General features: G+C 45.3%; 2 protein-coding genes across 6 annotated transcripts in view; both read right to left on the bottom strand.

The window, feature by feature from the left end:
- syt1a (synaptotagmin Ia) overlaps positions 1–24,888 on the bottom strand; it is a 212,201-nt gene that overhangs the window by 77,377 nt on the left and 109,936 nt on the right. The window lies entirely within an intron of this gene.
- Positions 459–11,882, bottom strand: LOC148097900 (uncharacterized). The gene is made up of 3 exons (XM_087831066.1): positions 11,415–11,882; positions 10,189–10,415; positions 459–492 (listed from the first exon to the last, which is right to left on the bottom strand). Exons 1-3 carry the CDS (start codon positions 11,880–11,882, stop codon positions 459–461), a joined length of 729 nt encoding a protein of 242 aa, XP_087687192.1.

The following is a 24,888-nucleotide window of genomic DNA, read 5'->3' as shown; positions in this document are numbered from 1 at the left end:
AGATCTGCTGCTTTTACCTGCAACACGTTGGAATTATAGGCGAATGCTATGGAGACACAATGTGATTACATGAACTTTTTAAATTTGCTTTAACTTTCATTTACAAGACAGTACTTGATTAACTCCAATCTGCTGGGCTGCTAAAAGGTTTGATAAACTCGAACAACCACGTCCACCGAGTAACTGACTGGAAGAGCTTGCATACACTCCTCGATTAATAAACGGTGTCTGAAGTAGTGACAGTAAAAGTTTTATTTCAACACGTAGCCTCCGTTTGTGGAGCACATGGTCATTGCTCAAAAGTTACTCTTGTACTGTTGGGGATTTTTGCTGGTCCACTCTGTCACTGCCCCCGCATTTACTAGACAAACTAGAGGGATCAGATGTGGGGGTTTAAATCACAATGACAGACACGGTTTGAAGGAGCTTGAAAACCCCCTTCCTACCTTTAGCAACCCTTAGCCCCGGTTGCGTGCTTCGTTGGCTCCAAGTCTGGAGGAGGGAGCACGGAGGTGGTCGAGGACCAGGGCTAATACAGAGGTGCCTGGGGAGTTATGTCTGTTGGAATCAGTTTGATGTAGGAAGCGAGGCCAGGGGCTATGGTGCGACTACTGGTAGGTGAGTCATACGGATAAAGGGAAGGCCATTTGCTCAGCTGCTGCCTACCTCCAGGGTTACGCTACAGGGAAATCTGCCCAGCAACCACTAGCTGTGTGACAGGCTGGGAGAGGCAGGAATTCAGAGTTTTAAGAAGCCAGACTGGACTTCGAAGAACAGCAAAGATTTGCTCCAAAGGGTTAGAGAGAGAGTATTGGGTATTCTATGTTATACTGCTGTCTTTCCTAATGACAATATATGTCCTTACAATAACCACTCTTCACATTATTAAAAGGATACAGATGGATCTCTCTGGATTAAAAAGAAAAATGTGTCTGTCTTGAAAGGCTTGGCTTATTGTGTGTACTTATTTAAAAGTACACACTGAATCAACAGAACAGTTCTCTTTCATTGTTTTCGAAAGGTGGGGTTGTACACCTAATCTCCTAATGGTTAAGTGTTTTTTAAATATGTTTATTTATGTAGATTGGTGTTAAGATGTGCATAGACTATGGCCACACATGAAAACTGGTTAATATAAGAAACATAAGACTCTTTGGCCTTCCACTAGAAGAAGAAATGCTTTATTAATTATGCAGTGAAATTCATTCTCACAGTTTAACCCATCTTTAATATTTGCAGCAGTGGGTATTTACTAGGGAAAAAATCGAAGTCAGTGCTTTGGTCAAGGGCAATATGGAGAATTACTGGTAGGAAAACAGCTCCCAGTGGAACAGGGAAACCTTGGCAAGCCTTGAACCCTCCTGCCGTGAGGCAAATATGCTAACAACCAAATGCTGTGGTGTCACTGAGTAACTGGTTGCTTAACCAGTTGTAATGGGGAATGGACATGAGCTTTTGACATGTATGTTTAAGACATTTCCTCATTCAACTCTCAGTAAACACATCATTTTTAAATGCATGATGCTCAAAGGAGATCTGTGCTAGTGGCATTATGATCCTGGAGATTTTTAAATGCCCTCCATGCTATTCAAAATCAGTAAACTATAACATATAAATCATGAACCTTCATTTCAAATCATTTTCCTATCTAAACAGGTTTTTAAAAAAGTGTTGAACAAATACAGAATATTTAAAGTTGTTTACTGTAACAAAGGCTGGTGGTTTGATTGCTGGCTCCCCGAGTCTGCAAGCTGAAGTATCTTTGGACAAGATCCTGAACCCTAAGTTTGAGTGTGTTTGTGTGTGCGAATCTTAGACGAGGTTCTACACACGTATATGAATGCATGTGATCGAGTGAAGGAAGGCTGTAGTTAAAAGTGCTATGAAGAACCTAGAGTAACAATATAATCATTAAACCACAAGAAGATCACATCACAATACAAGAAAATGGGAAAAAGCAGGAGGTTTGTCATTAAGGAGCAATTAATTTAATAGAGTTAATTAACTTCTGTTTACTCTTCCCTCACTCATTTGAAATGTCATCAAGTGACGCTGGCAAGAGTCACTACCAGATACACTGGAAAACTGCATGCTTCAGTGTATCAATTACAACTCACAAGAGGGAACGACTATTTTTTATCCCCCACCGCTCTTTTGTGCCAGTTCTCGTTTTATTTTGATCCCAAATTTCCCCGTTTTTGACATCTTCATTTTTGTGATTAGACAGATTAGACTGCTCAGCTCTTAGCTCAGAGTAGGATCGACAACAAATGCTCCCTGGCTTTGACTTTACTTAGCTTCCACCCTCCAGCTTCAAATTTTTCTTCTTCCTTTCGCTCTCTTTCATGCCTCCGCCTTTAACACCCTGCCTGTCCTCAGGGCTCAGTCACACATACAACAAATGACAGTTTATTAAGGAAAATAATCAGGGGACTATGACATGAAGTCACCCAAAAAATCATGTCAGTGCTGAGAGTTATCACTTTAAGTCCCCACATTTTAAATAATGTTCATCGCCTTTTTCCATGTCATAAAAGGCTCCTTTCCAAAGGTGTTACTGTTGTTCTCAAACAGACATCCCTTGAAGGGTTCTTTCCAAACTGACCTTTTAAATTCTGTTTGGAGTGCGGCTTACTGATGACAGAGCTGTGGATTAGCTGAAGCAAGAAATGGTGAAGCAGCCGGTGAGTAAGAGGTGAACAGGAGCTGTCTCATCTGATTTGTCACTTGGGGAAAAAAAAGATCAAATTCAAATGTGAATGAGGAGGTATTTCAGCTAAATTGTGTGTTAAAGCGAAGCTGGTAGACTCAAAGTTTTCCCTCAGCGCCATGATTTTTCTTTTTTAATTTGCTCTGACATCTTCAGGGAAAATAAAAATCTGAACTGCCTTATCTTATCTGGTGCTTTGATGAAAAAGGATCTCATGTGCCATTTTCAACTTTGACAGTTTGAGCCAACAGGCTAAATTGCACACTATCCAAGGCCAGTGCGTGCTCCGTGAAGCGGGTGAATTCCGGGTCGCCAAATATCAGAATTCTGTTGATTGATGGAATAAATCAGGCCGTCTTCTTCACATGCACCCACGTCTTGAATCTAATTGACACTTTCAACAGATTGGTGGTCTGATTCCACGTTTGAGTCACAGGATGTCTAAACCCCCCCTGCTTGTTAATAGACACATAATCACGCGCGCACTGACAAAAAGTGACAGGTTCCTAATCTGATAAAGGTGTCACAGAGTGATGTGAGAGTGTGATTAGAAGGTGACAAATACTTCAACTTCAGAAATAACAGCCCAAGTGTCACCGATCTACCAACTCAAACAGATGTGAGCCGATCACAGCAGCACACTGGAGGAGAATAAAAAGTGATTCGGATGATTACGATATCGCGCTTCATTTCCTAGTATTCACAGGAGCGTTTTCACTCTTCACTTAATTTATGTATCTCCTCATGGTGTCGTTTTCCATGCATTCTTATCTTTTCTCTCGCTCCCTTTCTGCCCATTAGAAAGCCTTTTCCCCCCACTGGGCATCCTTTCATACGCCTACAGCCTCTCACAACATTTCCACCCACACACTTTGTTTGAAAAACAGCACACTTGCCAATGTCTAACTAGCTCAATAATTGTCAGAAAATTATAATTAAGCTCTGTCACCCAATGAACACCGAGCAAACCCTCTTTAAGGGTTAGCTAGAAGGCCTCAAAAATAAAAGATGCTATAGTTTTCTGTGATTTCTTCCATTGAACTGGAGTGAGCCGTCAGATCTCACTGATGTTATCATTTAACACAACAGCCCCGTTAAATCATACTCCACAGTGCCAGGTTGGATTGAAAAGTGAGACTGAACTCATTGACAGTGGTGGCACCTTGACAGATTACATTGTGAGGGTGACACTGAAATAAACAGGACTTGTGACCAACACTCTTTCAGCTTTCGTTCGTGCCATCAGCTGTCTCTGACAAGCTCAGGTTTTGATTTCCTCATATGGGAGAAGCTCTCTCATTTGCAAATATGCAGTTATCACCGTGCCACTCAATTGGGACAGAGTAAGAGGCGAGGAGGAAGGAAGCGAGGAGAGACAGATGTATTTCTGTCTGCTGCTTTATAGCTAATCATAGCTCAATTGTGGTAAAGCACAGCTTCTACTGGGTTTAACCAGCAGAAACCTACACATGTCACAGACTTGGCAAATAAGCCGGTTACTTTTGTTAAGATTGCTGCACCTGTGAGCATCACGCCTGTAGATTGGGATCAGATGCAGTCATGTCAAGGAACCGGGTTGAAATCGCTCCTGAATAATAAAGACTACAGTCATGATGGTATATGATGGGTAAAGTTAGGATATCATGTTCGTTGCTTCCAAGCTTACACAGGTGTGTGCTGCAAAGGTCACACATGCACGCATGATGTGTTTAGTTTAAAAAAAAAAACACGTCTGATCCACTGAGCAGAGGTTTTAAATAATTTGTAAATGTAAAAGAATTCTCTGAAAGCTTCTTCTCATCTCTAGGTAGCATAACTGGCAGCACTTCAAACTCTCAGCTCGGCAACAACCATCTTACCGTTCTTGACACTTGGAGACAGATTCATGACCACGATGAGCCCAGCGTTGGCAGGCAGGGCTCCGAACCAAAACAGCTGTTGCAATGGTACCTCCAGGCAACAACAGAAAACCCCTCCACCTCCCACAGCCCACAAGATAATTATCACTGCTGGCTCTGGCCAAGCCAGTGCACCCCATCTCCCCACCATTCATACTGCCACGTCCAAGTAACGCTTCAGTAGATTTTGGGAACATCGTGGTCCTGTGATTAAAATAAATGAGGTCTATGGGGATTGTGTGTTATTTGAAAACAAGCGCGTCTGTTATAAATTTGGTTATAATTTGCGCTGATCCGTGTAAACTCTTGTTCTTGCCGTCCTGGGAGCTCTCCGTGGTGCTGAAGAGGCGTGCAGTGCTTCACCCAAATAACGGTTTTGGTTACACGAGCAGAAAAGTCACTCAGGAGACACAATCTCTATGGCTCAGTTTAACCAAACACAGAACAAAAGTTGGAATTATTATTTGATTTTATTCATTTTTTGTCTGGATATGCACAATATCATTGGCATAAAGGAAGGAATAATAAAAAGGTTAGGGTTATAACTCACTGAAGGTCTGTTAAAGGCTCTAATATACATTTTCTGATGAAATGATTCAAGTACTGAGCTTGTGGGCTCTCTCCAATCAGATGTTACGTCATTTGCTCAAAAAATTATTCTGCAATGTCTAAATCAAGACGACAATGGTGGAGTTTTCCAACACCTACAGGGTCCTTTATGAGTTAGCTAGTTTTGCTAGCTAACTAGCAAAACTAGCTAGTTTTGCTAGTTAGCTAGCAAAACTATATTGAATAGTAAATATTATTGAATAGTAAATATTCAATACTTATTTAATATTTAATAAAAGAACTTAAACTTAAAATAAACTTTCTAAGAAGTACCAACACAAAAAATAACATCATAAAAGCAGCAGTCTTAGATGCAGAAGAGGAATGGTCTGATATATGTAAAAGACAACATTTTTGCTCATATGACTCAACTTCTTTTACCTTTTTCTTATTTTATAAGATGATTCATCTACCATACATACTGCCAAGAGTCCCTGAGAAGCTTTGAAAGTGCATCTCTCTTTACATTGCTTGTTTCCATTATCAGTATCAGGGCTAGTTTGGGGGTCGAGTGGTCGACTGCTTGATCGACACGCTTGAATCCGGCCACATTCTCAGAGCAAGGTTGCCGTTGCTGTCATAAAGAAAAAACTCCACTTCAAAGGCCTTCAAGGAATTTTTCTTTTTTGTATGTAAGCGGGAGTGATTACCTATGAAAAACGCCTCCATGTTTTCATAACATTGGACAGATCCACTTTATTTAAAGTTTCCATTTATCTGACTGATTTACATCAGGCGTAGGGGTTTATAAATCGGCTTCCCAAAATTTCCAGTGCAAACCTATGCAAGAATTTCAAGGCAAACAACAGGACACCATCCACAGACAGCAAGCTACGGTGTCTATTTCTGCATATTCTCCCAGTTTTAATGCTTACAGCTTTTAAGCGTTAAGAAAGCTAACATATCAGAACCGACATATTTCAATATGTTTGGTCTGAGATTGGTTTTAGGATGGCAGGTACATCCTGCAGAAGCTTCAACAGTGAGACAGAGATGAATATGAACCTGCCGCTCTAATCAAAACAGAAAAATGGGATCAAGAGATGAGAATTGTAAGATTTCATCAACAGTTGTTGGCCTGGATTTAACAGGTAATAATAACAGTATTATTCTGTTATTGACCCCCAGACTGCTTTCTTTGTGAAGCAACTATTTGGTTCTAACTATTCAAGACCATTTTCGATGGCTGACTGCAATGATTTTGAGTACTTAACCAAATAATCTACAGCACTCAGTATGTGTAGCTCAGGTCTCCTTATACAGCACATTCAAATTAGCCAGTGTAAACCCCCTGAGGTGTATTTTGTTTTGAAGAAAGTTCTTCTACACAAAGCATTAAAATGAACTAACAATGAACGCAAATAAGAAATGATGAAAGAAAAACAATTAAAAATTAATGCACAATTGAATTAAGTGGATTGGGATTGGGATTATATACACTTGATTTGACTTTAATTAAAACATGGTATCTTCTCTGCTAAAACACAGCCAGTACTTGTTACTTTCACTTAAATTCTGAGCTTCATTTTTATCATTCACATTTCATGCAGCTGTCTTTCACTTCTTGGCTCCCACCAGCTCAGTTACGTGACACTTGAGATAATTTCGGCCTCAGAGGAAGTAATCTCCAATCTGTGTACTTTTCAGAGAACTGCATCTGACACACCACTCTGTCAGAGCGGATCAAGCACAGACCCGACACCCCATACACATCCAGTTTCACTCCAAGTCTTAATTCCAAGTGGGTCGCTGAAATCTCCCCCTATATAAACCTCTCTGTCATGGCTTCTTATGAGTCACTGAGTCTTCTGGCTTCAACGATCCCCGCCCCAATTATAGCCACTCCGTCAACACTTTTTTCTTTTTTTTTACAACAAAAACAAAAAACAAAAAACAAAAAAACAAGCGAAAAGACACCACATGGATTCAAATGTGATGTTTGCTCATTCAGATGCAGAGCAAAAGCTTTCACGGATGACTAAAGCCGTGAGATGACTAACAGATGCTGCGAACACTTGAGCCTTTTGTCTACCTTTTCATATTCACAGCAGAACTAGCAGCCACACTGCAAAAGTCAACATGTTTTGATTAAAACGGGGAAATAAGAATAAAATTTTTAGCACACGATTATTAGTGTGTGCAGAGTTTAACAGGAACGATGGTGACAAAATGCTTTTCCCATGTGCTTTTGCTCTCGGAACAAAACTGTGCCTACATCGGAGCTTCCTACACACGGACCAGTTGCTGTTCCCCTTCTCTAGAAATCCACTGCAAGCTGGTGACCACTTTAAGCAGAGCATGCACACACAGCTGAGCTGGTCATAAAGCCTGCAGTTTTTATAGCAGAGCTGGAGACTGTATAAGTATGTACTATTAAGTAATTTATGTTAAATAAAAACAAAACAAAACCCGGGTATGTGCACAGGCATGCTACCCTCTGTTATGGGGTGGCTGCGTGCAGGCAGGAGAAGGACCCAAAGTGCAGACTCCGGAGACAAAACTTAACTCAAAAACTGCTTTAATCTTAAACTCAAATAACATAACAGGGAAAAACAAAATAAACTTACACCGAAGGAATGAAAAAACACACAGCTAACTAAACGGTAGATCGCGACAAAGACAAACTGAAACACAGGGCTTAAATACATAGAGGGAGCAATCAGGGAATGGACAACAGGAGGGAAACACAGCTGGGGCAAATCAGAACTGACGAGACAAGGAAGTGTAAACTGAACACACTGAGAAAAGACAGAAACCTTCAAAGTAAAACAGGAAACACAAAACACAGACTGAACAAAAGACACAGACTCACATGCAGGCACTACAACAGAGGAACAGAGACGTGGGACCAGGGCAGACACAGACTGGACACGGGGATACAGCAGACAGGGGAGACAGCAACCAAGGATTACACAGAGACATAAACCATAAGACAGAACTCTATCAAAGAAACCAAAGACTAGAAATGATAAATAATATAATCAACTCAAAAGCCCTGGGTCAACGACCCAGGCATCCTAACAGTATCCCCCCCTAAAGGGCTGGCTCCCAGACAGCCCAACCCGACACACCAAAACAAAAAACAACCCAACCAGGGCGGGCGGCGGGGGAACAGGACGGAGGGACCGAAACGAAACAAACACATGGAGCCAGAGACAAAAAAAAAAAAAAAAAAAAAAAAACACAGGGAGCAAAAACCCAAAACAACAGCACCGTGGCCCAGCAACAGTCCAAAAGAAAACAGACAAAAGCCCATGAAAGGCGCAGAGGCCCAGGCAACAGTCTCGAAAAAGTTCAGGAGGCCGGCCCGGAGGCTGACGGCACAACAGTCCAAACCCGGGTAGTTCAGGGGGCCGGCCGGGCGGGAGGCACCGGCGGAGCAGGTCAGGAGGCCGGCCGGGCGGGAGGCGCCGGCGGAGCAGGTCAGGAGGCCGGCCGGGCGGGAGGCGCCGGCGGAGCAGGTCAGGAGGCCGGCCGGGCGGGAGGCGCCAGCGGCGACCGAGCAGGTCAGGAGGCCGGCCGGGCGGGAGGCGCCAGCGGCGACCGAGCAGGTCAGGAGGCCAGCCGGGCGGGAGGCACCAGCGGCGACCGAGCAGGTCAGGAGGCCGGCCGGGCGGGAGGCGCCGGCGGCAACCGAGCAGGTCAGGGAGCCGTCCGTGACGGCAATGATGTTCAGTCATCGGCCCGGAAAGTGGCCGAACCGGCCGGACAGGACGTGCAGGACGAGCAGGCCAGACAGGACGTGCAGGACGAGCAGGCCGGACAGGACGTGCAGGACGAGCAGGCCGGACAGGACGTGCAGGACGAGCAGGCCGGACAGGACGTGCAGGACGAGCAGGCCGGACAGGACGAGCAGGCCGGACAGGACGAGCAGGCCGGACAGGACGAGCAGGACGAGCAGGCCGGACAGGACGTGCAGGACGAGCAGGCCGGACAAGACGAGCAGGCCAGACAGGACGTGCAGGACGAGCAGGCCGGACAGGACCAGACGGCACGGGGACCTCAGGCACAAGCGAAGATAGACGGAGCGAGGCAGGACCAGGCGAAGACACGGGGGCCGGACCAGACGACGCAGAGGCTGAAGCCGAAGCTGGACCAGGCGAGGGCGAAGACTCGGAAGCTGGACCAGGCGAGGGCGAAGACTCGGAAGCTGGACCAGGCGAGGGCGAAGACTCGGAAGCTGGACCAGGCGAGGGCGAAGACTCGGAAGCTGGACCAGGCGAGGGCGAAGACTCGGAAGCTGGACCAGGCGAGGGCGAAGACTCGGAAGCTGGACCAGGCGAGGGCGAAGACTCGGAGGCTGGACCAAGCGAGGGCGAAGACTCGGAGGCTGGACCAGGCGAGGGCGGCGCTGCAGGGAACGGCGTGGGAGCCGCAGGTGGTGGCGCTGCAGGCAACGCAGATCGCTGGACGGGCCCCTTGGACCCTCCAGCGGGAACAGGAGGCTGGACGGGCCCCTCGGACCCCCCAGCGGGAACAGGCGGCTGAAGCGGTTCCCCGGACCCTCCAGCGGAGGCAGGAGGCTGGACGGGCCCCTCGGACCCTCCAGCGGGGGCAGGAGGCTGGACGGGCCCCTCGGACCCTCCAGCGGGAACAGGCGGCTGAAGCGGTCCCCCGGACCCTCCAGCGGAGGCAGGAGGCTGGACGGGCCCCTCGGACCCTCCAGCGGGAACAGGCGGCTGAAGCGGTTCCCCGGACCCTCCAGCGGAGGCAGGAGGCTGGACGGGCCCCTCGGACCCTCCAGCGGGGGCAGGAGGCAGGACGGGCCCCTCGGACCCTCCAGCGGGAACAGGCGGCTGAAGCGGTCCCTCGGACCCTCCAGCGGAGGCAGGAGGCTGGACGGGCCCCTCGGACCCTCCAGCGGGAACAGGCGGCTGAAGCGGTCCCCCGGACCCTCCAGCGGAGGCAGGCGGCTGAAGCGGTCCCTCGGACCCTCCAGCGGAGGCAGGAGGCTGGACTGGCCCCTCGGACCCTCCAGCGGGAACAGGAGGCTGGACGGGCCCCTCGGACCCTCCAGCGAAGGCAGGAGGCTGGACGGGCCCCTCGGACCCTCCAGCGGGAACAGGCGGCTGAAGCGGTCCCTCGGACCCTCCAGCGGAGGCAGGAGGCTGGACGGGCCCCTCGGACCCTCCAGCGGGAACAGGCGGCTGAAGCGGTCCCCCGGACCCTCCAGCGGAGGCAGGCGGCTGAAGCGGTCCCTCGGACCCTCCAGCGGAGGCAGGAGGCTGGACTGGCCCCTCGGACCCTCCAGCGGGAACAGGAGGCTGGACGGGCCCCTCGGACCCTCCAGCGGGAACAGGAGGCTGGACGGGCCCCTCGGACCCTCCAGCGAAGGCAGGAGGCTGGACGGGCCCCTCGGACCCTCCAGCGGGAACAGGCAGCGGAAGCGGTCCCTCGGACCCTCCAGCGGAGGCAGGAGGCCGGACCGGCCCCTCGGACCCTCCAGCGGGAACAGGAGGCTGGACGGGCCCCTCGGACCCTCCAGCGAAAGCAGGAGGCTGGACGGGCCCCTCGGACCCTCCAGCGGGAACAGGCAGCGGAAGCGGTCCCTCGGACCCTCCAGCGGAGGCAGGCAGCTGGACGGGCCCCTCGGACCCTCCAGCGGAGGCAGGCGGCTGAAGCGGTCCCTCGGACCCTCCAGCGGGAACAGGAGGCTGGACGGGCCCCTCGGACCCTCCAGCGAAGGCAGGAGGCTGGACGGGCCCCTCGGACCCTCCAGCGGGAACAGGCAGCGGAAGCGGTCCCTCGGACCCTCCAGCGGAGGCAGGCAGCTGGACGGGCCCCTCGGACCCTCCAGCGGAGGCAGGTAGCTGGAGCGGTCCCTCGGACCCTCCGGCGGAGGCAGGCGGCTGGACGGGCCCCTCGGACCCTCCAGCGGGAACAGGCGGCTGAAGCGGTCCCTCGGACCCTCCAGTGGAGACTGAAGACGGCTGGAGCGATTCCCCAGAACCCCCAGCGGGACCAACAGATGAAGGCCGGACGGGCCCCTCGGACCCTCCAGCGGGAACAGGCGGCTGGACGGGCCCCTCGGACCCTCCAGCGGGAACAGGCGGCTGAAGCGGTCCCTCGGACCCTCCAGCGGGAACAGGTTGCAGAACAGATGAAGTGGGTGTGATGTCAGAATGTCCAGAGTCAGAATGCTCAAACGGAGCATACAATAAACAGTCACCGTCTCCCCCGAGAGGAGTTTGCTCAACTGTCCTGGAGTGGCGGCGGCCTGAACGCCGTTTCCTTCGGGATGAGGAAACAGGAACTGGTGGAGAAAAGGAGACCTCCTCCTCCTCATCCTCTGACCACATAGCCGCCAGGAAAAAGGCAGGCGAACGAGGACCCGGCTGGTGTGGGGAGGGAGAGGAAGTCCGTGGCAGTGTTGAGACAGGTGGAGAGTGTGTGTTGTCCTGGGGCAGCGGTTGGGAAGATGTAGTGAGTGAGAGAGCAAGCTCACCAGCCTTGACTTGCTCTCTCCAGGCAGTAATGGTGTCATCCAACTTAGTGTCCTTAGCAAACTGAGAGAGCTGAGGGTTATGATGAATGATGGCATCTACTGCACTTAGCCCAACTGCCATAGTCCGTAAATCTTGCGACTGGGCAATGCGGTCGAGCAGACTCACCATCCGCATCATCTCGCCGTCGAACTCCGAGGAAAAAGAGTCTGCGGGGTCCATGTTATGGTCGCGATCTTCTGTTATGGGGTGGCTGCGTGCAGGCAGGAGAAGGACCCAAAGTGCAGACTCCGGAGACAAAACTTAACTCAAAAACTGCTTTAATCTTAAACTCAAATAACATAACAGGGAAAAACAAAATAAACTTACACCGAAGGAATGAAAAAACACACAGCTAACTAAACGGTAGATCGCGACAAAGACAAACTGAAACACAGGGCTTAAATACATAGAGGGAGCAATCAGGGAATGGACAACAGGAGGGAAACACAGCTGGGGCAAATCAGAACTGACGAGACAAGGAAGTGTAAACTGAACACACTGAGAAAAGACAGAAACCTTCAAAGTAAAACAGGAAACACAAAACACAGACTGAACAAAAGACACAGACTCACATGCAGGCACTACAACAGAGGAACAGAGACGTGGGACCAGGGCAGACACAGACTGGACACGGGGATACAGCAGACAGGGGAGACAGCAACCAAGGATTACACAGAGACATAAACCATAAGACAGAACTCTATCAAAGAAACCAAAGACTAGAAATGATAAATAATATAATCAACTCAAAAGCCCTGGGTCAACGACCCAGGCATCCTAACACCCTCCCCCTTACTCAGTAAACTGAATGCATACCACTCAAGTGACTTTCATTGACTAGAATCCAGTAAATATAACATTTTACATTGTACTTGTGTAATATAATTAGATAGAAATGTGGTGTAATCAAGTTACTTTTGGTCAGCTACAGCTACAAATACAACCTAATTCACCAGGAAACCAAAATCACAACAGCAGTCACTTTGAGTTGCTTCATATTGTAAAGCAAAGACGCTACAACAGAAAACTCCAGCAATGAGGTGATCTCACATGAGTAGGTATTTAGCAACAGCGGGAAGGAAAAACTCCCTTTTAACAGGTAGAAACAGAAGCAGGGAGGGGCAGCCATCTGCCGTGACCATTCAGGAGGGGTGAGGGGAAAGAAAAAACAAAAAGGAACTGGGAGGGACTCGAGGAACCAAAGTAGACCTGCAATATGTTTAAATGTTTAACTTATTGGTATATATAATAACCAATTTTCCCAGAAATACCACAATGGCACAATTGGTTACTATACAGCTTGTTTATGTGTTTATACTGCATGTTCCTAAACAATGACTGTGATACAACTGGAGTCATGACCCAGATATCAGCTGGTTAGACCAAAAGTCCTAAAATATTATCACTTATGGATTCCTGAAATCAGATGTTCTGTAAACATGAAATGTATTTCATATATGCTCATTCTGAAAGTGTGTTTCCTTTTCTCTCTCAACCTTTTACCCACAAATTACAAGAGATTTAAGCCAGAAACATCTTTCGCAAGGTTGTAGGAATAATATAACATTACTCTGCTCTGCATTATGAAAAGAGTAAGCAGTATTACGTTTCCTTTTCCTCTTTCTCTTGGATTTCACTTTTGGCAGGCAGGAGGGGAAAAAAAGTTCTGTCAATATTACTTCATTTAGTTGTAAACTTAAAGAGGAAAAAATGGATGAAAAACAAGATCAAACAAGATCATGAAGGTGTGTCTCCCGTGATGACCGTAAGACTCTAGAAATGTAATTCCTATTGATCCGAGGGCGATTTAACAGTTCAGTGATGAGGATGTGGGGCTGGAGCAGAGAGTGCTCCCTGAGGGATAAAAACAGAGCTGCAGACAGAGAATGGCACGACTGAGGGAGTGTAATGAAAACCTAAGGAAGGAGGAAGCCAGCACTGCTTTTTCTCTCCTGTGTTCAGGTCAGATCACACAAGGCTGACACTGGACTTGTTCTGAGGCAGAGGGCAGTACCGGGAAGTGGCTCGGTCAGTGAAACATGCCTCTGAGAGCAATTAGGAGGCCAATTACTTTCTTCTTATGGAGGATGGAATGTCAAGGCTTGCCAGCACCAGCGTGGAATCTTTTCTGACATCCCTCCCCAGCAGTAACCCGTTGTGATGCCTTTCACTTGCCTTATTCTGGCTAGAAAGCAGAGCGCCTCAGCGAGTCAATTGGATGAACTCAACAACTTCATGATGAAGGGGTTTAGAGGGATGCTAATCTAAAATGTAAGGAACAAAAAAACGTTAAAGGGGCTAATATTATAATCCTTATACACTGAGTTTCAAATAGTTCTTTTTACTCTTGGGTCTGTATTATGTTATTTGGAGTAGATGTGTTTCATTTGGTCATTTTCAGGCGCAAAGCTTGGCCTGTAAGAGCTCGACCACCACTCACCTGCTGTTTGAGTCTTTTGTTTGTGAAGGGCTGCCAATTAGAGGAGAGTAAGCCTAAAGGAAGGGGGACTGGAGCTTATTTAAACTGAGAACTAAGATAATACATATATAACTAAATAAGGATTATTTTTGCAGTGTGTGTGTATGTATCTTGCAAAGTTACTCCGGCACACTCCAAGAATAAAAATACAGAGCCAGAAATCAGCATCACAGGCCCTCTTTAGCTGTGTACCACCCTCTCTGTTATGCCCTGTCTTATTAAAAAATCTAGATTTGTTTTTGGATACTTAAATTAGCTATGCATGAGTGCCATTTGGTAATTTAAGTAAAGAGAAATGACAACCTGTGCCCAGACAGAGCTGCTGTGATAATTCTTATTTTTGGTAAACAGCAGGAGATTTGAGAGGTGGAGCTGGATTGGAGGGACACGTTCCCAGCGAGACGTCTCAGGAGAGAGCCAGTTTGGCACGAACAGAATGCCAGTCGGCCTCCACCCGGCGCCGGCAAACAGTAGTGTCATTCAATTGCAGCCCAATCCGATCAGGCAGAGAAGAGGCCGACCGACTGCCGCCACACAGAGCCAAACTCTCTGGTCCAGTTGAGGTCAAAGCACACAAAAGCAGGCTGTCCAAATCCTCGCTGCTGTTCCCCATCTGACAGCACTAATGCTGCTACACAAGGGGCTGAGAAGAGCCGGCGTTTTAAAAAGATCTCATAAACACAGACCACTATGAATAAATCATAAAAATACTCACATAGAAATGTGACATTTGGGGAGCTACTCTCTTTTTTCTTTTTGTCTTGTTCAGAATCCACTGGCATATATATAAATTATGAAGTAACACCAGCTGCCAGTTTGCACAGCTGAGAACAGAGAGGTTCTTTTCCAAAGGTAACACCATCCAATTTTCTAGGTCTGGTAATTATTAAAGTTATACCAGACCTGGACATTTGCAGGGAGTCTGAATCCAATCAAGTCATTAAATGAATACAGTGAGAACTTCTTCATAATAACACACATATGAAAGTCCCCAGAGCTTATTTAAATATCCCCAGAGTCTATTCTTCATCTTAAACACTTGGAAGAAAGCACTACTACAGGACTAGACTTTTGAAAACTGCAGTCAAGTCAGGCGATCATCAGGTTTGATGAAGACAATCTATCTCAAGAGACCTTCATGTGCCATGTACGTGTTCTAAGTGTACAATCCTGCTGCTTATAGACTATTTTATATACAACACTACTGCACTGTGTGCTTTAAAAAAATGTCCATCTCACCTTGCCTTAGTTTCTTTGTTGCACAAGCGATGGCATCACTTTCCTTGTGCATTATCTCTTATCTCATACAGCAGATATGCTTCTACTGGCTTGTGTTATCTAAAACCCTTTGAGGTTTACTGTGCTCTAAATCTACCACGCTTGTTTGGATTCACTCAGGAGCGCCATCAGAGGAAGAAAATAACTGATCCAAATTTTCTGTGACAAAAATAATGAATATGTATTATGTTTACGGATGGTTACTGAGAATCAGTATTAAACAGTTTCAGGTTCCAGATTACACAAATTCAAACAAGCAACTAGTGCTGTCAACGGTATTTCTGCATTAATTCTCTCGAACCTACTCAACAAACTCCTAACCACTCTCTATTAGTGATGAAGATGCTGGTGCTTAATCATCATTAGATAAGTCAGAACATTCAAAAGTGTGGCCTTGCTTTAAAAAAAATGAACTATATTAAATGCAATATACTTAATGAAATAATGTACTTCAGCAATCTATAAATCCCAAGCAGCGTGGTGTGTTTGATGTCTTGAGTGCAGCGTACCGGCTCTAACGCTGCTGGGGTTTCGTTTTGAAAATAAGGCCACAGTTCAATTTTCTTAAAGATCAGTTTTGAGAAAATTATATAAAATGTTCCTAATTGGTGCTGATACTGCCTCAGCAGTGGAGAGCAGTCAGACAATAGCGTTTGATAGTGTTTTGGTGCAGGGATAGCTCAGTAGGTAGAGTGGTTGCCCCATGATCGGAAGGTCAAGGATTCGAATCCACTGAACGGCTCCCCTGAGGTACCCTGAGCAAGGTACTGTCCCTACACACTGCTCCCCGGACGCCTGCTTAGTGGCTGCCCACTGCTTCACTGAGTGAATGGGTCAAATGCAGAGAAAGTAATTTCCCCACGGCAATCAATAAAGTATACATTATTATTATTAACATGGCAGATGGTTTTGCCCAGCAAACATGCCTGTGCAGGCCCATAGTGGGTAGCTGTGGGTGAAACCCCACATTTAATCCACACTCACAGCAGTTTTGCCCTTTGGGGCCCTATATGGGTTTTTAAAAACCGGTGTGTGACCCATATACCCATATATAATGTTCCTCTTTTGGGCCTTAAAGAGGGAATTCTGTGGGCACCCCACAGTGTGGTACCCAGATGAGCCCTATATTTCTCATCGGTACTGAGGCTCACAGTGGGCTGCCAACTGTTTGCCTCTCCTAGCAACAAGAGTTCATTGTGTATATTTTCATGTGGCATTAGTCCAAGAAGGGGAAATGCATTCATGGCCTGATAAATGTTTATGATGCTTGGCCAAAAGCTGGCAGGGAGATATTATTGCATTGGGTCTGCTCCACTTGACAGCTCCCAAGGAGTACCCGATGTTGTCGATTTCAAGAGCTTTGCTGCATAACATAAGAGACTGTTGCATCTATGTGTTTACTGAGACATGGCTCTGTTTTGAATAACATGATCCAGCCTGAGGGACTATCACTGTAAAGCCAACAATCAAGCCAACACAAAACAAATCATGGTGCTAAGGCACTCTGGGTCTTCCCGGCTCCACTGACCATATATTGAAATCAAATGGTTGTGAAGATGAGGTTCCTGGAAGTGAATATTTGCACCCATATCTGCATCCTAGACTTCCCGATGCCAGTCGGTGCAGGCAGCCACAATTCCTGCCCAAACCCACTGAGCAAAGGTTTACTTTAGGGCTGCGTTCTGAGTCTCTTGCTCTCCATCCTGCAGACAGTTGTGGGTCTCATCAGCCAAAGTGAATCATAAGAGGAAGGTAAAGCAGCTAGCAGCATGGTGCAAAAAGCAAACTCTTCCTGAATGTGGCCAAAGGAGTACCACTGCTGAACATGGGGGCAGGAGTCCAACAGCAGCTCCACCCCCTCCAGAGGCTGAAGGAGTTCTCACTTACTGTACACGATGCCACACGGTCATTGCAAGATCATTGCTGACCTACTTCCATCAGTGCTGGAGATTTTCACCCAGCACTGAATCCACAGAGGATCCAGCATCATAGGGCCACTGCCACACTCTTCCCATGGACTGCTTAATGACTCCAATCTCTCTCTTTCCAACCCTGACAACTAGAAATAACTTGTATATTATCATTCATAGCTGTTTCATTTACAGCATGATAATAAAATATGGCTGGAAGTATCAATAACAGTGTCAGTTGGTTTGAGTAATAATGCTCCCCCCCCCTCCCCCCCATCCAAAAAAAGGTCCACTCTAACCATTAAAAACTCTATAAGTACACTGAAACTACTTTTAACTGCACCAAAACCATGCTGGAGGTTCATGAAATCAGTGAATCGTAACAATAAGAATGAAGAGCACTATTATGCTCCCGAGAAGCACCCTTGTTATTAGAGCCTGGGTGAACATCTATTTTACACTATTTGTAGCCAAGCTATTTCTCAAAAACGAGGAAGAGAAAATCAAGGAAACAGCCCCCCTGCCATGGTCTGAATCCCAATCCTCTTCTGTCCTTCTCCTCCTTCTCCTCTTCTCTGTGTGCAGCCGGATGAAGCAGAGCTTATTACCTCAGCTGTCTCTGTGATTAGACCTACCCTACTCCACCAGAGGGACCCAGATACTGTAAGCGTGGGCCCCAGCTAAGCCAGTCTGACCTTGGAGTGAGGTGCAGCTCCCAGGGAGCCCGCAGAATGAACAATATGAGGCGGGGCGGGAGCCGAGCATACAAACATTCCATTATCATCCATAATGTGGACTCTCTGCTGTGCCTATCCAAAACCTTAGAGCTCTACCATCTTCTTTCATTTTATCCTGCCAGGGAGGGGGAATCACTCCCTGTGCAATTTGGCCTAAGAGGAAGAAACCAGAGTACACGAATAAACGGACTGGTTTGCTCCAGGCACAGCTGAAATTGGTCTATTACACCGCTCCATTTGAAATCAATGTAGGAGGGAGTGGCAGGGCCAAGCGCTCAGGGTTTTCTCTTTTGGCTTTCTTCTGTCTCTCCTCTTTGTTGTCTGACATTTTGGCCAATATAGGTTACAGGAAATACTGTGATCTCCAGGTATAAAGTAAAAGTAAAAAAGAAACGTTTCCAGCTATAAAGGTAGAGAAATCAATCACAGTCTCAGGGCCATCCCACTTTAGCTGACGTCTTTCTACACATCTAATCGGCAAATCTCATATATGGCACCCTATTTAAACTTCTTTATCAAGCACACAGCTGCTGCACAGCTGCAAACCCCTCTGTTCTATGGTTTGATCTTGCCGCCATCAAATAGTTTTTGACTGTAAGTAGTTCTGACGGGAAAAAGAACTTCAACTTCTGGATGAGCCAGCATCACATCCTTGTTATTACAGCCTCTTTAAGAACTTCAAGATTGTCCCTTTCGGCCATTTAGAACAAAATCTCCAATCAGCTGTACGGCTATTCATTTCAACAAGTTAAGTGGAAACGCGAATGGTTTCTTATTAGTTCAAATTGAATATACGACACTGTAGCAGACATTACATTCAGTTCCTACCTAACCATGATTATAGAGATGGATCACCTCCTATGCTGAACTAAAATACAATTTGTTATCGCCTCATAAACACTGCAGCTGGTGTAGAAGAGCACTGATCTAGCACTTTTTTGAAAACTTCTTTCCACTCGCTGAACCTCAACAGAGAAACTGTCATAAATAGCAAATCAGAGACGTCAATCGACCTCTATCTAAGTGAACAAAATGGCACATAAGTGGACTGATTCGTGTCCCCTGTTTTCCATCAGTGATGTGTGAGTGGATAAGGTGAAGCAGGATTAGTTGCAGAATGGTTTTATACAAATAAATGCAGACTTTAAAACATTATCTATGCACAAAAGACTTTTAACCGATGAGACATAAGCAAGGCTCGGCACAAGCTATCTCTGTTAATGCTGAGGACCATACAATCAGGCAGCATTGTCGCTGGAGTGGGACCCTCTCCTGCATGATCATTAGGCAAATAGAGATGCAGGGTTGGAGAGCAGGCAGGCTTACTTCTCTTCATTGTACAGATTTAGAAGGAAAAAAAGAGTGGCATGCTATATTATCTTTGCTGCTGCGTAAACATCTTTGAAACGCTCTCCCTTGAATTATTGAAATATATGTGGATGACAGTTCATGCTGCAGTAGGAGAAAACAACAGGAAGGGCGAGACTAATAAATCTTTTCCAGTTTCAAACTGCTTAAAGGCAGTAACCTTGAGCAAAAAGAACAGTGCAAGATCGAGGTCAAAGCCCTAACTTCGAGAAGTTGTCTACTAAAATTATAGGGGCCATTCTCTATAATGACTGCCCCGAGGTAAACAGAATTAATCAAGATTACTGGACAGGATAGCTTGAAGGTGGCTCGCTGTAGGGAGACAGAAAGGCTGAGACTCAGCATTAGTCGTGAGCTTAGATAAATAGGTGATTTATAGGAGCCATTAATAGTGAGGGGCAGCCCACACATCTCATTACACAAGTTAGATTGTTTATAGCTGGTAAAGAAGCTGTGCCTTCACTGCTATGAAAGAAGATATTCAATCATAAGGTACACTTGATATAAAAAGGTCAAACTGATGCAAAACGCTTAAAATAATTCAAAGAGAAAATGAGGAAATCTTGCAAGTTGGGTGGGATTTCATCATCTTATGAATTGGCTTAAGGCGAACAGTCTCAAAATACCCACCCCCATGTTTGATCATGTTTATTGTATTCAGCCATCTGCAGCTGATAACCCTTGACTGAACAAGCTGTTAGTTATCCCATGAGGGAGTGTGGAGAAATAGCCACACTTGTTTAGAAATGACTTTCCTGTAAGAAGCCAGTACTGCAGGCGATCTACAAAACTACACGGGACAAGAGGGTGAAAGTCAAAAACCTGCTCAGATTCCAGACATGATATCTTTATTTCATTTAATTAGATGTAGAAACAGCTTATGAGGTGACAAAGATCCCAAGGCACTGTTTCTCGCTGTCACTTTGTTTTCCTGGCGGTGACATTTAAGGCACAGGAAAACAACGGTAAACTTACAATCTGAGCTCAATCTTACCTGCCTGACTCTATCCTGTGGAGAAAATATACTGTGCGAGCGCTAAGCTAATTCATCGATTAAAAAAAGAAAGAAAAAAGAGAGAGAACACCCAAGAGGGAAACAGCACTACCACGTTTGTCGCTGCCGCCGCCGTTCGACACCGGCCCGACGCATTCCTGTGACATTTAGGGGAATTAGGTGGTGTTAGGAAAAATGACAACCGCTTTGTCTCTGTTAAAGAGCTTAGTCGAGACAGAGTTTTGTTTAGCTCTCATATGATGCTTTGAAACACAAAGGAGGTGGCACTTGAGTGCACCACTTGTCAAGGTGAAAATTTGTTGCCGTAACTCGGTGCTACAGAGTCTTTCAGTTTAGGGAAGTGACACTAGAATGAAAAGACAGACAGCGTGGCTTTATTTGTTTTTACATGACACTAAAATCAAACTTCAGGAAACAATAGTGAAAATGTGGATGTTTTAATGAATATCCTAAGTTAATGAAACAAACATCTGAATACTATAAGCAGGGATTCTTTGAGAAACAGTGTACATATTAAGATATCTTGGTCACTGGATTGCAAGACCTGATTTCTTGAATTTCTGTCTAATTGGACCTCGTTCAGCATCCTCCAGTCTTCCAGATGTCTCACGGCTCCTCCATAAATCTTCTAAATTGTCCAGATTTTTCATGCGAATGAGGGTGTGTGAGTGGGTGTTTGCCCTATTCTGACCTTCAGCTGTGGGCCAACAGTCCAGACCGATCATGCAAAGAGAAAACCAACTGCCAGCCCTGTTTGGGCTGCTGTCAGGTGTTGACAACCTGCATAAACATCGAGTGAAGAGCGTGGCTCACCTGAGGGGCAAAAGCCAGGATGAATGATCTGACGAGTCACTCAAATGAAAACGAGTTCACTTAGGCTAAATCTGTCCTATGAAGCAGGAAGTGTACGTCCACAGTGGTTCCACCAATGAGATAGAAGTGATGGGTAGTGCTGTGGGTGGGGCTAGATATTCTTATGGCTTCAAAATACACTAAACTACTCCTGTAGCTTATAAAACATTTGTGAGGTCTAGTTTTTTGTTATGCCACCTGTAATTTACATTTAAAACTATCTGGTGGGTTTCTTCCATCTGCATTCATCTTAAGGATATTTGGCAGCACATCTTGGATATTTCTCCATCCTTTCATGTGCATGCATGCAAAGCCTGAGGCAGACCATGCTACAACAAACATGACATTGATCAAATCAGACACAATATCAAGAGGAGGAACTGGGGCAGAGACGGGTTGCAAAGCAGCTTGCTAACTCATTAAAACAAAGCACCAAAGAAGTATTCGCCTGGTGCAGTAAGGTTAGATGCACACATTTGATCTGCCCCTGGGTAACAGTAATCTTGGACCCCTGTATTTGTGTTTGATGTCAAGGAAAATAAGATGCTTTGTAGCTATTTGCAGCTTGAACCGATAAACACAAAACAAAATGTTACAACTTATATTTAAGTCAACTGAATTAACTTTACATTTAATCCACTGTGATGATAAACATGATGATATTCAATCAACTAAAACTAGATTAAAAATAAAATAATTTAGATGCTTAAACTTGAGTTGTTTTAGTCAAAGCAATATGACTGAAAGTAAATACAAATTTGCTGTCAAAATTGACCCTGGATGTAACAAGTAAGTGAAAAAAAAAAAAGTCAAAAAATTAGGTAGCTACAATCGAGGCAGGGATCTTTTGCTTGTTAAAAAATGTCTAAACAATTACACTATGGAGCCACTTCTGTCAAATAAGGTAACACAAATTAGTTGATTTTATATACGCGGTCCAGTGGTGCAAATATGCACAGTTAACCCACTACAAAAAGCCCATCCTGTGTCCTTAATCCACCTATTTTATTTGAATATGCTTGTTTATCACCTTGGGACTCCTCATATTTATTATGTGATGCCTCAAGGTTTCTTAAAGTATAATATGTGTACTTTCCATAGAAGAGCTTTCTTCCCTTTGTAACACTGTGTAAACTCTGACCTTCCTTCCATCCATTTTTATGTAAATCAATTGTATCCCCTGTAAAGAGAAAGCCTATTTGGGATGATTGACACAAATATGATTGGTCTATTATTGGTCTATTGGTCTATCAATCATGCTATTAAGGTCTGCCATTATGAATCAGGCTTGATAGTTTGTGATTGGACACAAATGCACGTTGGGCTCATTAGATTTTACTGTCCCCAGCAGATCCAAATCAATGAACTCCGCTCTCTTAAAAGACTACGACTGATGTGACCTTTGGGGGTCAGTGTGATCCCAACTTCCCCTTAAATCGCTCGCAATCGATTATTAACAGAGAAAGGCGAGTTTACCTGTTATTAAACAGTTTGGATCCTTACACACTTTCACTGCTTACTCACACAGCTGCAAGCATGAATTATTTAACAAGGCAAGCTATAGTGAATTGTAGATAATGTAGAGCTTCAGGGCTTTATGTACATAACCAAAGACAATCCTGGGCATCCTAGTCTATCGTGTAATTATGCATGCAGATGCTGATTTTCCTCAAGGGGGAACATTGTGTGCCTGGCCTCTCTCTCCTGCCCCCTTAGAGATATGACAACACAAGAGGAAAAACCCACACACACCTACAGCGACACACAGTACACCAGAGAAGGACTGTTGCCCTCCAGGCATCTCTCTGTCAGTACACAGAAAAACTTCATTACGGTGAAACAAATGTACCCTCAACAGCAAATCTCTTCTCTTTCACAAAGGTCTGGGCCGGATTGAATGATACAAAAAACGGACAATGCTGCTTAGTCCACCAGTGGTTCTGGATGAGACCCTTGATGTGTGTTGAAAGCCCAGACAAGCTCTAAAACTCATTTGGTCTGTAAAATGTGCTTTTGATGGTTTCCCTGAGAAACCGTGCACGGCTCGCAGAGCGGGTGTGTATTTTCTCAGAAGCGTTTTGCCATGCCTGACATGATCCTATTTTGAATGGTCCGCTGTGGTAATAAGGTCATTTGTCTTGTGCAAAGGAGAGAGGATCTATAGTTGTCATACCCTGAGCTGGAGATAAATGTGAAAGGGCTAATTCTGTGCCTGTGAAAAGAATTCATGCAGTAAGCCCTTTGTTCTCTCACTAACAGTGCGAGATAAAAAAAAGAAGAAACAACTCAGTGACTGGAAATAAGAAAGGATGCAATTAAAACCACACTGGATGTCTTTCATTCACTTACTTATTAATCATGTTAATAACAATACAAATCTTTTTCGATTATCCTATTCTAAATTATAGTCAAATATAAAGCCCACGTTCTTTTGTGTATTGTGCCAACCTGCCCTCTTCACATTGTCTGTTTTGTATTTGCTGTCATGATGCCGTTATGATGCTGGTTTTTCTTCGTCTCCTTCTTAAAAAATGAGGCACGTTTTAGGGTAGCTTCAAAACTAACCTATTAGTCATCACTAAGGGCGTTTACACACTCACACTAGGCAATCCATAGAGTGCATTTGACTCCTAAAGTCCAGCTCAACTGCTTCCCCAATTTGCGCACAAAATCCACAAGATCATTAATGTCACTGTGGTCTGCAAGAGAGCTTTTCAAAAGCTAGAGAAAGACAGCCAAGCATGAGCGAGGAAGTTAGATGGTGAGATAAAGTGACCCATGCCTAGGCCCAGATTGTTAAGTACAGTGTGAACGCAGGCCAGTAGAAGACTGGGAAGGGGAGGGAAGCAAAGTGCCATTAACTGATTTACAAGCTTTTCAGTATGACTGGATTTTATCACAGATATCTAACTTGAGAAAGGTTAACACCTACAAAAACTACAAAATGTATAAATCCACTATGCATTCCACTATTAGGTTTAAGTAAAATAAAAGTAGAACATACAATAAATCAGGGTGTGCTTTACAGTGTGGCTCCTTCATTACTGACAGTTTGCTAATATGAGAGCATCCAGGCAGCAGATCCACCTTTTGCTCTTAATGTGTTGCATTTTAACTAGTATTTATTGACTATAAACACTGATTCTTCCATGAAAATCTATTCTGTATTGTATTGTTTGTCCTTGTTTATGGTTAAATCCATCTGTGAAATATCATCCACACTTTTTAAACATATTAAAACTGCTAAATAAGTTTATAAAATAATAAATAAGAAAAATTCCCTGCCATATGTGAACAAGGTTTGCTGTGATCGTGCAGGAAGTGTTAGTGTGTGCGTCTCCTCTCACTAGCAGGAATGTCCCACACAAAAAAAGAATCGTGCTGTGCAAGACACCAAGCTTTATGTTAAAATGGTGCGTGTTGCACCTCCGGGTGTACTCGTCCTGCTTCATCTTGTTGTAGTGATGGGATATGTGGTCGAGTACATGCTGTCCACACAAAGCACGCAACAAATGTGCTTCATCTCCTTCCACATCCTCCACTTTGA

Source organism: Neolamprologus brichardi, chromosome 17 (genome assembly GCF_056152115.1).
Source record: "Neolamprologus brichardi isolate AB-2024 chromosome 17, ASM5615211v1, whole genome shotgun sequence".
In the NCBI taxonomy this organism is placed as follows: domain Eukaryota; kingdom Metazoa; phylum Chordata; class Actinopteri; order Cichliformes; family Cichlidae; genus Neolamprologus; species Neolamprologus brichardi.
This window is presented reverse-complemented; position numbering and strand designations above follow the sequence as displayed.